Source organism: Enhydra lutris, unplaced genomic scaffold (genome assembly GCF_002288905.1).
Source record: "Enhydra lutris kenyoni isolate GAN:26980312 unplaced genomic scaffold, ASM228890v2 scaffoldscaffold8, whole genome shotgun sequence".
NCBI classification, from domain to species: Eukaryota; Metazoa; Chordata; class Mammalia; order Carnivora; family Mustelidae; genus Enhydra; species Enhydra lutris.
In genome coordinates, this window is record NW_019154092.1 from 22,150,963 (window position 1) to 22,167,994 (window position 17,032).

At 37.5% G+C, this 17,032-nt stretch overlaps 1 protein-coding gene across 1 annotated transcript in view; it reads right to left on the minus strand.

Annotated features, from left to right (window-relative positions):
* Positions 1-17,032, minus strand: part of LOC111142738 (carbohydrate sulfotransferase 9) — a 185,935-nt gene that overhangs the window by 98,142 nt on the left and 70,761 nt on the right. Inside the window, 1 exon segment of the mRNA XM_022496030.1 lies at positions 1,258-1,299. Within this exon segment, the coding sequence (XP_022351738.1) occupies positions 1,258-1,299 (42 nt within the window).

A 17,032-nucleotide genomic window follows, 5' to 3' on the forward strand; every position in this document is an offset into this window, starting at 1 on the left:
CAGCACAATGGAGATAAGAAGAGAATTTTATTTATCTCTACACACCTTGAAGCAATACACATGGTCCTTGACTAAACCTTTGTTGGATGGATGGATGGATGGATGGATGGATGGATGACTAGTGATTCGGTTACTACTGCAATTTTTCAACATGCCTCAAGAGGGGCATGATCTGATTTCAGGCTTTTTTCCCCCTCATTTTAAATTTACACTATTATTAGCCTGAGAATTTATCTTGCCTGCTTTGTGAAATTTTGGCTTTCAACTAAAAAAAAAAAAAAATGACCTGCTGTATGGAGTCATGGAAAGGGAGAGGGAATGATTGATCATTTTTCTTATAAAAGTAAATATACTTCTGTCATCCAGGTGATCAATGTTGCAAATAAGCATCCAAAAAAATAAAAAATTATATTTGTAAGTTTAAAAAGATGATAGGAATCGATCTTCTATTAATAAATGTTATATTCACATGTAACACAATAGTAAACTTCATTAGATTGGAATAATGAGTTTGGGGAGGTAGGGAGGAAAAGGGAGAAGCTAGCCTGAACTATGGAAGTCAGAATTTATTGAAAGCAATGCAGTTTTATTACTTTCAATACTATAACCTGCCAATAAAGTCTGTCTAAGGAGACATCTGCTTAATGACATGGATCCTTACTTTATAGCTGAATCTTCTTGCCTAAAGACCACTGTATATGCAAAAGCCATGAAAACAATTATTCTCTTTAAACAAGTTAGAGGTGTTCCCTTTATTTCTCCTGTCAAATTCATTTCCTGCAGACACTTTAAAGGTAAATTTCTCCTTAGTCTGGGTCAAATGGTCAAGATTGTATATTAGCAATATCTGAATTAATGAGGTCTTAGATATTTATAAAGGAACGCATTTCTGGGAAATAAAGTCCAATGTCCTGGAGAAGTGTAAGATGCTTTAAAAATAAAAACAGGGAAAATGTAAACTTTTTCAAATAAGATAAACACTAATTAATCATTAAGCTCGATATAACTGAAATCTATCTTAAAAATCTTTGGTTTCCTTTGTAAATTCCTTGGGGCAAGGATTATGATTTGCTCACTTCCCTTCCCCACCTTCCTAGATGATACACCCCAACAATGGCACCTCAGCTTTGCTTTCTGGTGACAGTTGTTATCAGTGTAAGAACAGGTGTTTAAGAGGGACATGATGGAGTTTTCAGATATTCCTGTTGTTGTTATCTATAGCCACCCAAGACTCAAACATAAGTCAAGTTGACTCACTGATTCTGGGTACAGGCTACAGGTAATTTACTGGCTCCCATCCTGGAAAAAAAGAGGAAGGAAATTCATATGCGCCCATTATGTCTAAATACATTTTAAGACTTTTTTCATAAACATGCCTCAATGCCTCTAGTCTTTAATTTCTAACAAAGAAAATCATAAAGTGCGAGGGCGAGGGTCAAGAAATAGAGTATCTCACCCTTGTGTTTCTAGGCTGCTGAAGAAGTGACAGGCTTGGTGTCACTTAACAGGAAACAGGGCACTTTCAGACTTTGCCACAGAAAAGACTGAGTCTTGTGCCTGTTGTCTCTGCATCAGAGAAAGAGAACTGGGGACTGGGGTGGGGGTCTGGTAAGTGGAACAGGAATATGTCCACTGAAGGGAAGAGAATTTTCCTGAATTTTTTGCATTCTGCTTTGTTCTGTGTCAGTATGTTAATAACCAATTTCATTTCCTGCCTAGGATATTTGCATAAATCTCTGTTTATATCCAATTATATTTTCTGCTTAGATTCTTTGAGTCCTTGGGACAGACCTCTTTGAATAACATTGATATTCGGAATAGATACGCTGTGTGCATCTCCTGGTGTTGAGTATCCATGGCTCACTGTTGGACACCTTGATCTGTGAAGCCTGGAAGAGTAAATGAACTAAAATCTAGGATGAAAGAAAAAAGGCTCTTTGAGGGAAGTGATCCCATGGATATTAAATCATCCAGAACTAATGTTCATTTATTCTGTAGTAAAGAGCACTGAGAAAGAAATCTTTGAGTTTTCCCTGAGCCAATGATTTTTCATCCTGATAATCAAGAAGGACCTCTGTCTGCTGGATGAAGTTGCTAAATGTAACATAGTAAATTCCTTCTGGCTTAGTCATCTTTGGGGAGAGGAGAGCCTCAACTCATTCAGAAAACAATTCCAGGGAGCCGCAACATGGTAAGTATGACTCTTTAGATTTCCACTTTCCAGATTATATAGTTCTAATTCTTCCCTTAAATAACACACTACACATATGTAATGTGTGATATGTATTATATACTGTATACCCTACCACATTTTATATAATCTATAATTTTGATATATTATATAATATATAACTTTACATGAATATTAAATTATATATTACATGCCAAACCATATATATAATATGACATGCCAAACTATATATTAATATAGATCCTGTATTAAATACATGTATATGTAATGTCTTGTTCTCTGTATGCTTTTTAAAAATATCCCTTTCAAAGTATGTTGATAAAAACTTGAAAAAATACTGAAGACTGGTGAGGCTTAAACAGTGATAGGAGTAAGTGTGTTTGCTGTCCTGTGTCGTTTAAATAACCTGCTGACAATGTAACTCATTGATGATATTTATTTTCTAATCCTAATTGTGACAAAGGTTCTATTGGCATTTGCCTTTTTAATCAATCTTTCACTAAATTTCATTTGTGCTAAAGTATAGTTTATACATATGTCAATTAAATGCAGTTCTGCCTTCAGAATGACTTAAAAAATACACCCAAGGGCATTCTGAATAGTATTGTCATGAGTTTCCTGGTATAAAGTATCAGCAGCTCCACTTGATTTAGAAATTCCTGCATTTTGGATGAAGGCATTTATAAGTCATTTGTATAGTTCATCAATAAGTTATAGGTCCTACAGTACAACTGATGCCCGTGGGCTAGAAATTGACATGTGATCCATGCTTCAACCCACTTTGATGTAATTGCAACTCTGTATTTACTCGTTCGCCCATGTAACAGTAGCATGATTGAGATCACACTTGCATGGCTTGGCGATAAGAATATTGTTTAGGCTAGAACCCAAAATCTTACTTCATACGAAACTGATTTTATTCAACACATTTTCATTGTTTATATAATCCATTACATAACCATGGTAGGAAATTAAATTGATGTGGAAAAAAATGGCTATTCAAAAAGCTAAATGTGGCTGCTCCTTTATCTCTCATGACATTCTGGTTTGCTTACGGATTGCATGAGGAATTGTTCTTATTGGGTATTGCTTTCAAGCTCTGGCTTACAGTGATCAAGTAATTTCCTTAAAAAATGTGAACATGACTGGCTATTTCCCCCATCTCTATGATCACAAAAATGTAAAGGCTGTGCAAGGTCATCTCCCAATTTCTTTTATTCTTTTTTTAATGTATTGTGGTAAAAACCAGACAACACGAGACCTATCCTCTTAACACATTTTAAAATGTGCAGTACAGTATTGTTGACTCTAAAGGATAATGTCGTATAGTAAGATGTCTAGAACTTGTTCACCCTGCATGACTGAAATTCTATACCCATCGAACACTAACCGCCGTTTCCCCTCTCTCCTCCCCAGCCCCAGGAAACCATGGTCCACCAATTTCCTAAGGGTCTCAGAAAACCTGGCATTAGCGCATAATAGTGAAGTACAGTCAGGAACTGGATACTCATCCCTGGTCTAGTTTGGCTCCCCACACATCACAGACTGAAGTGTATTAGATGAACGCAAGTCTCTGACATTTTATAGTAAATTTGCTGAACATAGGGAGGATCCGGTCTTTCTCCTCTTTATAACTTCCCTGAACCTAGTTTTGTGTCATGTATGAACAGGTACTGAATTAAATTAAATTATAAAATTTCTTTTTCAGGTAAAAATTTCTTATTTATTTGACACATGGAGAGAAAGAGAGTGAGCGAGTGCACAAGCAGGGAGAGCAGCAGGCTTTGCTTAGCAGGGAGCCTGATATAGGACTTAATCCCAGAACCCTGAGATCATGACCTGAGCCAGAAGCAGACACTTAATTGACTGAGCCACCCAGATGTCCCTAAAAACTTCTTTTCTGATAAAAAGGACAGAAAGTAAATACTGCTTATTTGTTTTATTAACTTACCTCAAGTTAATGAATTGTCTTCATAAAGAAAAGCACCTTCCCTCACTACTCAATAATAATAATAGTGTGTATAGCTCTTAAAGGCTTTGATTGTATCTTCTAAATCATTGTTGTTCCTATAAATATTTGACAGAGAGAGATCACAAGTAGGCAGAGAGGCAGGGAGAGTGGGGGAGGGGGAAGCAGGCTCACCGCTGAGCAGAGAGCCCGATGATGTGGGGTTCAATCCCAGGACCCTGGGATCATGACCTGAGCCAAAGGCAGAGACTTTAACCCACGGAGCCACCCAGGTGCCCCCCTATAAATATTTTTAATGGACTACCACGGATGTTGGGCTCAGTCCATATAATCAGTATAGATTATACTGACTTCCTTGTTGCATGATCATATATTAAATAACTATGAATGTTCTTCCATAGTCAACTGTGAAGATGACTTTAAATGTCAGCCTTCAGGCTTGTTTCACATAGCAGAAATTAACTGGGTTTTGACCACCACCCCTGAAATGAAGAAGAGTTTAAACCTCACATCCAGTGTACATGTTCTTATATCATGCTGATAAGATTGATTATGATATTAAGGGCTTAATGGTATAGGCAATCTAATGAAACAGGATCTTTCCAGGTACCCCATGACTTTCTTCTGAGTCATTTTTGGTTTCGGTAGTAAAGCACGTTTCACTTGTTGAATGAAACTCGGCATAAGCATCACACTCACTGAATAGTCCTAGAGCTTTGATGGGAAATCAATTAAAAAAATAGCATTTCACCGATCCTTTTCCTCAGGGTATGAGAACTCCATGCATCATCAATAGCATGCCGAGTCAAACAGGACTCACACTCAAGTGAGAGAACATTATATGACCACAGTGCACTTTTCTCAAAGTAAGTCCTCTGGCCACAGTGAGAAACTAGTCGGGTTGTGCACCATCATCCTTACCTAACAGAGAATACAAAGACAGGAAAAGGCTGGACAGTTTCCTAAGACTGTGTGGCAATTTGTTGTTAAAACTGAAACAGGGTTACCTTTCATGAATGAATCAGGGTTCTTCCCCCTCCAGCTAAGCCTTTCAGAGATGCGATGATCAATGCCCTCATTTCATATACTGGTATTCTGATACAAAAGTGACCGTGGTGAAGTTTAGGTTCTCTGCTAACATCTTATTGTTGTATTTAAAAGTTTAGCCCAATATTTTCTTTTGAAATATTAATTTGGTCTAAACTTAACCTTCTTCTCTGTTTTCTTCTAAAATTACTTGGAAGCACAATTATTAAATTAATAATAACCACAATAATATCTAGTATGTACTGAAACCTTATTAAATATCAGACATGTTGCTGGTATTTATGTGAACCTTATCTAATTTATATCAGACTTATTAGGATAAGCACTGGGTGTTATATGAATCTGATGAATCACTAAATTTTACTCCTAAAACCAATATTACACTAAATGTTAACTCACTATAATTTTTTTTATAATTTTAAAAAATTTTTTATAAATATATAATATATTCTTAGCCCCAGGGGTACAGGTTTACACATTTCACAGCACTTACCATAGCACATACCCTCCCCAATGTCCATAACCCCACCACCTTCTCCTTACCTCCATCTCCCCGCAACCCTCAGTTTGTTTTAACTCACTACAATTTAAATAAAAAATTGAAAAAGGACAAAATATTAATACCGGAAGAATTGCATGGGAATATGATCTGGATTTCTGCATACAGAATATAACTACATATTTCAAGTTCTGCACTTTTTTTTTTTTTTTACATAAACCATGCCCATAATCATTTATATTATCTAGTTTTGGTTTTGTTGAAGTGTATTGAGAACTTGAAGACATAAAGCAAAATCCTTTTAGATTTGAGTCTTTTCCTAATATTTAACCATTATATTTTCACTTCTTATTCTATAGGATTTTATTTTTAATGACTCAACCTCATTGAGTCTTTCCAGAACACTATTATAGGAATAGCAATTCTTTTATCCACTCATATGTCCTTGGTTTACCTATTTTATAAATGAACTGAATAATTGTATGAACAAGCATAATTGGGAACAAACACAATTGACTCTTGGTCCACAAATATCCCAACAGATGGGGTCAAAAGTTGACAGGTAGGCTAGAGAGACAGCAGGTGGGGCCCTGGTATTTAACTGGCTGTGATCATTGGTCAGTAGGTCCCAACTATGGAAGGAAGAGCTTTGCTTAACTAGGCAAATCGTTTAAGAGAGGGCTGGTTAAAAAAAAAAAAAACAAAAAAAAAACTTCTATTGTATTTGATATTTTAACTGCGTATGCATTACTTTGAAAAAATATATTATATACATTTATATTTATAGTATATATTATAATTATTATTTATATATTATATACTTACAATATATATTTATATTTATTATATGTACACTATATATATTTAAATGGAGAGAGAGAAGGAGAAAGAGACAGTGAGTTAAGCTATCTTGCCCAAGATTACAAAATCAGAGGTACAACAAGGATTGGCCTCAGAATTCTGTCTGCCATCTACCCGTCCAGTATCCTTTCCTTCTGTCCAGTAAGTCTTAGGACAGCTGTGGTGGGGTGGGTGGACTGCTGTCACTTAGAAAGGGGGCTTGAGATAGCTTAAGAGTGGTCATCAACAGAACACAGTAGTGGAAGAAAGAAGACAGAAAGTGATGAAATAATCTTAGAAATCGGCAGATAAGAACCCTGCAATTTTGGTTTCATTAAGTTGACCCACATAGTTCTTGACTTTGGGTCTCACCGGTTCAAAACAAAAGAGGCTTCTGCAAACAAATTTGGCCAACTGACACTGCCAACTATTTCAGAACCAGTTCTTGCAACCCTGAAATTGAAGAAACTCTGAAAGGGCATCCCTCCTGTCCAGCAAACAAAAACCCAGAACCTCCAACAGGGAGCCGAGGGGAGTGGAGCAAGCTTGGTCGAAATCTGTGATGACAAAAGCAATGACATTGAAGGCATTTGAACCTCACTACCCACCTCCTTCTAATCCTTGAGTCTTACAGGTTCTGTTTCCATCAAGTCCTTCTTTGAGTAAGACTAAAAGCACCGGTTTTTAAGAACTTTGCAGCCTCCTAGAAGGGATGATCTTATAGTGGCTGTTTTAAAATGTCTTGGAATGGATTATTATGTTTTTCCATTAAGTATTAATGATTTCAGTTTATGTTAAATGCTTTCCATGTTTCTTTTCTTGGCGTTTTCCAAATTATTTTCTTTGAGAAGCAAATGAGAAAGGCATTAAGATTGCTATGTCTTTATAAGGAATTCATAAAAAAAGGTTAAGATTTCAAATGGGTATCCCTTCCATAAAATTATCTTAAATTGTGCAAGATGTTCATACATGGGACATCAGTTTTATATACCTTCGAAAATAGCTATTTCGTTCTTAAATGATCTGGTTTCAAAAAATAATTATTGCGATCATTTGGCTATAGATGTGGTTTAGATATAAGCCTCCTTCCTTGAAAGCAGTTCTCATTTCAATATGTTTTTGGAAGCATTATTATAAATAATGGATTAATTATTTAATTAACATGAGTACAGATGTAAAGACCATATGAGCAAAGCCGTTTATTTCCTTTTCCAAGCATTGCGAAATCAGTTAACTAATTTTTAGTTCGTTAACAAAATTAACTGAAAGGAAACACAAATGAAAGAGAGAAAGAGGGCAAGATCCGGTGCCATTGTGTGTACTGAGTGCTCTTTTCACAGATCTGCATTCTCGCTGGAGAAGCCTTTGTGCTCTGCTGGCTGCCAAGGGCACCTGTGCCCATGCCAGGCTCCCCGGGCAGGGGGACCTAGAACTTCATGTCGTGCTTTGTTGGAAATAGAGTACAGACCGTATCCAGGGAGGTGCTGAGAAGGCGAGCCCAAGCAGCAGCCTCTGAAATCAGAACAGCACTGAAAAGGGGCAGGTCTGATTCTACAGCCATCTCCAGGGAAACCAATGAACCTAGTCTCCCTGGGTCCTAATTTGCTCCACTACAAAATGTCGTAATGTCCACTTCAGCTTTGGGGATTCTAGTAAACGGGAGAAAAATAAGTAAGAAAGTAAATAAATAAATAGGTTTTCATTATCATGCAGGCTCCACCTTTTCCCTCTTTACGTTGTATTTTTCCTACTCATGTTCCCATTGTACTGTTTCTTTCGAGAAGCAAATTAGAAAGGTATTAAGATTTCTATGACTTTATAAGAAATTCATAAAAATGTTCATGCTGTCAAGTGGCTATCCCTTACATAAAATTATAGCGAATTGTGCAAGATTGCCAAGTGCTGGAAACAAATCAGGGGATCTGGCCATGGGGTCAAGTCTCCTAACCCTAACACAACATAATCTATAGAAGTTTCTGTTGTATAAATACTCTGCTGTCACCTGGCCTTGCCCCATGCAAGGTCACTAAGGATAAGCATTTTGTCTCCATCCTGTCTGCACTTCTAACACATATAGACAGTCCACAGGAGCAAGATACAAGATACAGGAATGGGCAAACCTCTGAAATTGTCTTCCATGCTTAAAAGATACCCCTTTCTTCTTGATCTTTTCTATACCACATGAAAAATGCTGGCTGCATATCTTGCAGATCAAAAAAATGGGTAATATCAATAATAAAAACAGCTTCTACATTTCCACATTTCAGTATATGAGCCAGACAATGAAGAAAGATCTTTTAGTGCTAAGCGGTCCCTTGCTCACTTTCTTCCTTCTTGTTTTCCTTCTTTTGTCACTGTCTCAACAAATACTTGTTTTATTCCCACTACATGGAAATAAACCTCTGGGTGTCGGTTATTAACGTTTCCCTCCTAGATGCTAAAGGACAGAGGCAAGTAATATAAAGTAATATCAAGGGCAATAAAAAAGATTGCTAAAATTTATTGTGAACATACCGTGAGCTAAGTCTTAGGCCCAAGGCTTGATGGGTATTATCTCAACTCAATCCTCATTACAACTCTATGAGATAATACTAGTACTACCTCCATTTGACAAATAAGGGGAGTAAGTTGAGAGAGGCTGAGGTCATACGACTAAGGGACAGAGCAGGGACTCCAGACCTGGGGGTCTGAGACTATGGCTGGAAATCTTAACCTTTATACACCGCTCCCTCCAGAAGGAGAGTCGGGTATGAGGCATACAGAGGGCATACATGAGACTGGTTTCATTTCCTTTGAAAAAAGTCTTGTAAATAGCATTAGAGCACAACAGGAACGCTTCCAATGTCCTCATGGATTGCACCCCAAAGCAGGTGTATGACTTTTTTTTTTTTAAGATTTTATTTATTTATTTGATAGACAGAGATCATAAGTAGTCAGAGAGGCAGGCAGAGAGAGAGGGGGGAGCAGGGTCCCTGCTGAGCAGAGAGCCCAACACGGAGCTCAATCCCAAGGCTCTGAAACCATGACCTGAGCCGAAGGCAGAGGCTTTAACCCACTGAGCCACCCAGGCACCCCAATGTGTGACTTTTAATAAGCTACTGTCTCATGGCTTCATTCCATCTGTTTATAAAATGAAGATTAGCACCAAACAATCCCCAGGGCTCCTCCCAGACACAGACTTTCCATTATTCTAAAAAAGCAGCTGGGGGTCAGGGAGTGGTCACCAATTTTGGAGCCAGAAGACTTGGGTTTATGTGGATGGCCAGTGCCTTCCTTACAATCTGGTCATGGGGTCTGCCTCGGTCATTTCCTGTTTTCTGCTGAACTCAATTACCTGGAAGATAATCACTCAACTTGAATATCATCTGCAAATACAACGATCAACCCTCTTGACAAATTTTTAAGTGTGCGATATATGATTGTTGCCTGTATGTACAATGTTATACTGCAGGAGTCTAGAACATACTCATTTTGCTTGACTGAAATTTTATGTGTATTGATTAGTGACTCCCTATTTTTTCCCTTCCCCTTTTGCTTGGTAACCATGACTCTACTCTTTGATTCTATGACTTTGACTATTGTAGATACCTCATGTCCATGGAATCACACAGTATTCTTCTTTTGAGGTCGGGCTTATTTCACTTAGCATACTGTCCTCAAAGTTCACCCGTACTATTGTACGTTCTAGAACTTCCTTTTTTTTTTTTTTTAAGGCTCAGTAGTATTTGATTGTATGTATATATCACATTTTCTTTATCCACTCACCTTTCAATGGACATTTAAGTTGTTTCCGCATCTTGGCTATCGTGACTAGTGCTGCAGTGAACACAGGAGTGCAAATACCTCTCCTAGATCCTGATTTCAATTCTTTTGGATAAACAAAAACCCCAAAGTGGGATATGCTGGACTATACAGTGGTTCCATTTTTAATTTTTTGAGAAACTTCCATACCCTTTTCCCACAGCGGTTACAACATTTTGCATTCCCACAAGCAGTGTGCATGTAACTACCCAAGAATTCAAAATCGAAGTCTCAACTTCTAAATTCTTTATCATCCTGTTCTATGGTCCTAGATTTTGCTTTGGGTATGAGACTTACGTTCATGTCCTGTACTGACTCATTGTAAGTTCTGCTGAAGGAGGAGCTTGAAATGATCCATCTGATTTGGAAGGGTATTTATAGTATTCCCTTCTTTCTCTGTGTCTTTGGGATGGTTTTGTTAGCCATCATGATCCAAATCAAACTTTTTCTTTTCATCTGACTACAGTTTCCTTATGTTTTGCACTACTGGCTCTGAGTAATCTCATCCACTTTGTTGGCACTGGTAACAAGTGTCTTTATAACAATGACTCCTGAGTCCAGTCTCTAGCTGTGTCTTTTGTTTGAACTCCAGGCTCAAATAAGAACACACTCAGTGGGGGGCCCCTGGGTGGCTCAGCTGGTTAAGTGTCTGCTTTTGGCTCAGGTCATGATCTTAGGGTCCTGGGATGGAGCCTCACATCCCTCTGGCTTCCTGCTCAGCAGGGAATTTGCTTCTCCTTCTTCCTCTGCCCCTCCCGCCCATCATGCTTGTATTTGGACACACTCTCTCTCTCTCAAATAAATAAATAAATAAATAAAATCTTAAAGAAAAAAAAATGCACTCAGTGCCCATGGCTTTGGGTCTCCTATAAGTACTAAAACCATGACTATTTAAATATGAAGCTCTTCTCTTCCAATCATGCCTTTGCCCCAGGACTCCCTGTCAGGGACCGGCACCCCTCAGTCATCCAAATCAGAGGCCTTGGAATTCCTCCTGTGTTCCCTTGATAGGCTTGCTTGTCATTAATAATCAAGTTCCTGTTTATTCTTTCTTCAAACATTTCCCGAATCCATCACCCTCCCCCAGCCCCACTGCCACTTCCTTAGTTCAGGCCACTATTATTTCTCACCTAGATAACTGCAGTAGATATCCAAGAAGTGTCTTTGCTTAGGTAGGTAATAGTCATCTCAATTTTAATGTATCTAACATAGCAATCTCCTTTTGTCCCCAGCTCCCCAAATTGGTCCTCTCTTGTTCATCCACATCCCAGCTAACAGTATTATTACCAACTTACTCATGCCAAAAACCTAGTGCCATCCTTTATCCCTCTCTTAGTCACCCACACCTGTTTCTACCTCAAAAATACATCCTAAATCTGATAATGTGTCATTATTTCCACTGAAACTATCCTACTCTAGACCACTTAATTTTTCTCCTGGCTTACTATAATGGCTCTGTAAAGGTTCTCCAGACCTCTATTCTTGCCCCTCTAGAAACTGCCCCAAGCCAGAATTCTCAAAGAAAAAGAAAAAAAAAAAAAGAAGAAAAAAAAAGAAAGAAAAGAAAAATCTCACTGGGGGCACCTGGGTGGCTCAGTCGGGTAAGCATCTGCCTTTGGCTCAGGTCATGATCCGAGGGTCCTGGGATCAAGACCCACATTAGGCTCCCAGCTCAGTGGGAAGCCTGCTTCTCCCTCTCCCATTTCCCCTGCTTGTATTCCCTCTCTCAATGTCTGTATTACTGTGTCAAATAAATAAATAAAATCTTAAAAAAACAAAACAAAAAACCCCTCTAAATTATTTAAAAAAACCTAATTTCCTTGCATAAAATTCTGCAGTGATTTTTTGTTGTGATCATGATAAAACTGAAACTCTTCACTACAGTCTACATGGCTCCACATAAGTTGGACCCTGCCTACATATTCACCCTTGCTCACTCTGCTACAGTCATGCTGTACTGCCAAGCTTGTCCTGCCTCAGGGCCTTTATACTTGCCATTCCCTCTTCTGTCAGATTTGTTCATGACTGGTTCCTTCACATCATTCTTGATTCAGTTCAAATACCAGCTCCTCAGAGAGATCTTCCCTCACCACTTTAGCTAAAGTATTTAAATTTATCTTTTCTCATGGATAAAGACAAACTGAAAAAAAAAAAGAAAAATATGAACCTACTGAAGCAGATTATTTATAATTAGAAAAAACCAGTTAAAAAGTTTAAAATAAAAATGTGCAGAATTCATGGGCAGAATTCAAAAGTACATGTACTTCATGGCAGTGTCTCGCATATATGATGTAATTGTGAATACAGGTTGAGTACACACGCTAGATGATTCAAATTGGTGAAAAGAGGACAAGAAGCAGCATCAGTTAGTCTGATGGACACAGAGGAAATAGGAATCCTCCTTTGTAGGTAAGTTCCCAAAACTGAAGAAGACTGGCCTTCATTTCTTCTTTCTCTCCAGTTTCAGGGATGAAAGAAGAGGGAAGAAACCCTTCTTCCTTCATCTATTTGCCTGAAATATCTGGAAGACAGGATCTGACTGTCCAACCAAACAACCCCTTCTGGAAATATCATGTGACTAGAATTGCATTATAGGGTTTCAACAGGAGGAAAAACAAAGGCACAGTTGCCACACTTTCCTTATTTTAGTCTTCTGACATTTTATTTATTTATTTATTTATTTATTTATTTATAAATATTTTATTTATTTATTTGCCAGAGAGAGAGAGAGAGAGCACAAGCAGGCAGAGAAAGAAACAGGCTCCCCGCTGAGCAAGGAGCCGGATACAGGACTTGAACCCAGGACCCTGGGATCATGACCTGAGTGAAGGCAGCTGCCCAACTGACTGAGTCACCCAGGTCTCCCTCTTCTGACGTTTTATTATGAACCCACAGAAAAATGGAAAAGCTTCATTCCTTAAGATCATGTTTCTCTCTACTTCAGATGGAGCCAGGCAGTCTCAACTGCACCCTGCTAATGGATGGGACCAGTATTTTCTGAACCTTGAATAGCCTGAATGAAGGTCTAGACTATCCTATGATCAGTTTTGACATTTTGGTTACCATGTTAGTGTCATTACACCTAGAACCCTAGGTTAATCAGTGCCTCCTGCTATGTAGAGCTTGACTGTTTATTTTAACTAATTTATTTTACATTTTATTTTATTGTGGTAAGAATAATAACATGAGTCTACCCTTTTAACAAATTTTTAAGTGTACAATACAGTAGTATTGTTTAGGATGGGTACACTATTGCACAGCTGATCTCTAGAACTTACCAGGGACTGGGGGTGGGGGAGTGAGGAGTTGATAAACAGCTTTATTTTTGCTGGTTTATGAAGCTCTGAATTATTTCACTTTTAAGTTTTCCATCCCAGTGCTCTGGAGAAGATCTACTTGCTTTAGGGACACATTTGTTGTCTGTCCTTTAGATAGGCCCTTTATTAAGTACTGACTATGGTCTCATTTTGAGTACAAAACTATATTATACTACTTGTTCAAGTTCTGAAGTCAAATGTCAAAAAAAAATCTAAATTAGTGACATCTTAGCCTTGGTATTTACATTTCTATCAATAACTATGAACTAAAAGTTCAATCATATCTTCCATCTTATAGGCAAATCTTCTAATTTTCACCCAGAACAAAGATCTTCCTTTGACATTATTTCATGAGTGATGATGTTACAGCTGATAATTTACTAGTTGAAAGAGTACAGTGCCTGAGTAACACTGTACTAGATCCTGTTGTGTTGATATTGAACCCTGTGTGGTAGTCTTTGGAGAGAAAAGGAAAAAAAAAATACAAGCTGACCCAAGGCATCTGTTCGCTTTGTCTATTTCTGCCAACAATCACTATATATTACTTAAAAACAAGAGGCAAAGAAATCCATCTTTCAGGCCATTTAGTTTTTGTTTGTAAAATCAAAGACTCTAACTACTGCCAACTTAAAATGCTTTCTGTAAAGTTCAGTGAAATTCAAACGTTGAGACTATAATCAGAACACTAAGAATAGGACATTACTGGTACTTGAACATGAAACCAGGACCTAACCCAGTTGTGTGAGGAAGTTGTTACTTAAAGACTTCTGCTGTAGAGTTAAAAAATATTCAATTGGTTATCTCTCTTTTGATTTTCTTCTTCATGTGGAGGAGGAAAATGATTTTTTCTTGTTTTCTCCATAAATGCCAGAAAGGTAAACTAAATTCTGGCAGTGAATTTACATTTTACTTTTCAAAAAATATTCTACATTTCGGTTCGGGTTAAATAAAGAGAAAAAAGATGCTAATTATTTCATATACTCAACAATCAAAAAATATCATAATGTTCCAGTTGTGGAATAAACGAGTCATGAGGATAAAAGGTACAGCATAGGGAATATAGTCAATGGTAGTGCAGTGATGTTGTCTGGTGACAGACGGTACCTACAGTTGTGGTGAGCATAAGTTACACACTTGTTGAATCACTATGTCGCACACCTGGAACTAATGTAACATTGCACATCAATTACACTTTGATAAAAAAATTTAAAAATCACAATACAATACAGTCATAACCTTTTATGTGTCTCGTACTTTTAGATGAAAAATTGTTTCAGTTAAACCATGGTAATGGTTTTTAATGTTGCCATTTTTAAGTATTAAAAAAACCTGTAATTACACATGAATTAAGTACAACTTACACATTTTGAATATGACACATTTGATTTAACTTTATAGAAGTAATGCCACAAACATGTTGATTAAGGATGCTTTGAATGTGCTAGCTTGACTTTTCACAAATGCCCTTAAAATACCCAGGAAGTCAACACACAGCTGTCCCACTGGCACACAAGGACCACTACTGTTCACCGCTGACAAGGCCTGGCTAGCGACAAACATGGGGAAGGATGCAAACTCTTGTTAGGTTTGCTCCGCAATAGGAAAAAAAAAAAAAAATTGAACATTCCTTGACATAGAGAAATTGTCGCTCATAATCTATTATTTTCCAAAACTTAGTGGCTCCTATATCAATGACAAATGAGTTAACGATAAATGTGTTTGATTGCAATTAAAAGAGATGCAACAAAGGAATGTGATAAAGGTCAGAGATAAACGTGAAAGATGCTCTAAAATCTCTTCTCAGTCCATCCCCCAGATCACTTCTAAATGTTGACTCCCATTTCCACTAGCACAAAGGCAGGTAGAGAGAAAGGCTGCATGCAAATAATTTTAAAAATAATAACAGAATACTGAAAATCAACAAGTGCAATAATGACAGAATTATCAAAAAAAGGATTTTTGTTCTTTGTTTATAATGCTGCAGTGACACTGAAAAGGTAATATTCATTATCTCTTCAGGCAAGTAGGTTCATTCCAGAGCAATCAAGATTCATCAATCATGGATCTAAAGGCAAAATTCAAAAAATACCATCAAATCCTCTACTTCCCCAAACAATCAAATCAAAGAACTTTTTTTTAAATATCTTTGAGATTTCTCTCCATCTCAAATATAACTTTGGTGCTTTGCCCTTGACACATAGTAGCAAATAATAAATATGCTTTTAATAGTTCTCCAATAAATGAATGAATAAATGAATGCCTTCACTTCTAAATTGAATTAGGATGCAGAAATTTACATGCAGAATTAATAAGGTTTTCAGTGTAATTTATGGATAAGGAAATGCTTACAGCTCTGGGGTTGGTTGGAGAGAATTCTTAGTGCTTTTTCAAAGGCACAGTCTAGGGTGTCCATCTCCTTCTCATGTATGTTTTCATTTCTCTGGGTTTCTCCTGTCCTATCTTTGCAATTCCCTCCCCTAAGTCTTAAGGACTTCTTTCCTTAGGAAATCCATAGGGACATTTCTGCCTCTGGTGATTTAACAAAGCCAAGTGCTCCTTCGTTTGTTGAACTAATACTTCCTGAAAGTTTGTTTCTTCCAGGACCTGTGGGAGGCACCAGGGGTGAAACAGAGCCACACAAGCAACTTCTGGTTTTGTTTTTACTACATTTTTTTGATTTCATTAAAACATAGCTCAGAAAGGAAGCAAACAGAACCTGCAAGGATACCCGTCTCCAAAAAGACATTCCAGGACTAGGCTTGCTGCTGATAAAGGCTAAGTCTGCAGGCACCCAGTGCCACAACAGTGTTGTGTACGCCATTAATCTCTGCTGTAACACACGTGCCTGCCACATGCACTGCTTTCAGTATCTTATTTATAATTTTTTATATTGATTACATTTTTAAAGGAATATTTTGAACTTACTGGGTTAAATAGTGTATTATTAACTTAATCTTCTCTATTTTTAGTTTTTGAAAGGTGGCTACTCAAAAATTTAAATTTGCTTGTATGCTTTGCATTATATTTCTACTGGATTGCTGATCTAGAGTTAGGCAAGAGAAGGAGAAAAAAAAACCCAAATAAGCAAATAAATGATTATGAAATTGAATGTGGTGTTTTGTTTGTCTCAGTGTATCAATGAAACACAGAGCTGTATGTTTTAGGAGAAGGTATGGTTAGAATTGCATTTCAGGGATCTTTTTGAGGAGGAAAGGACCACAACTGGCTGAGAAATGCAGGTTGTTCCCGTGCAGTGAGAAATATATTAAAGATTTGCAGTCATGCTAATAACTAGGGCATAGTGAAGATGCGTAAGCAAAGACAGACAAGCAAGCAGAGATAGCCTTCAAGAGATGTTCTGAGAGGAC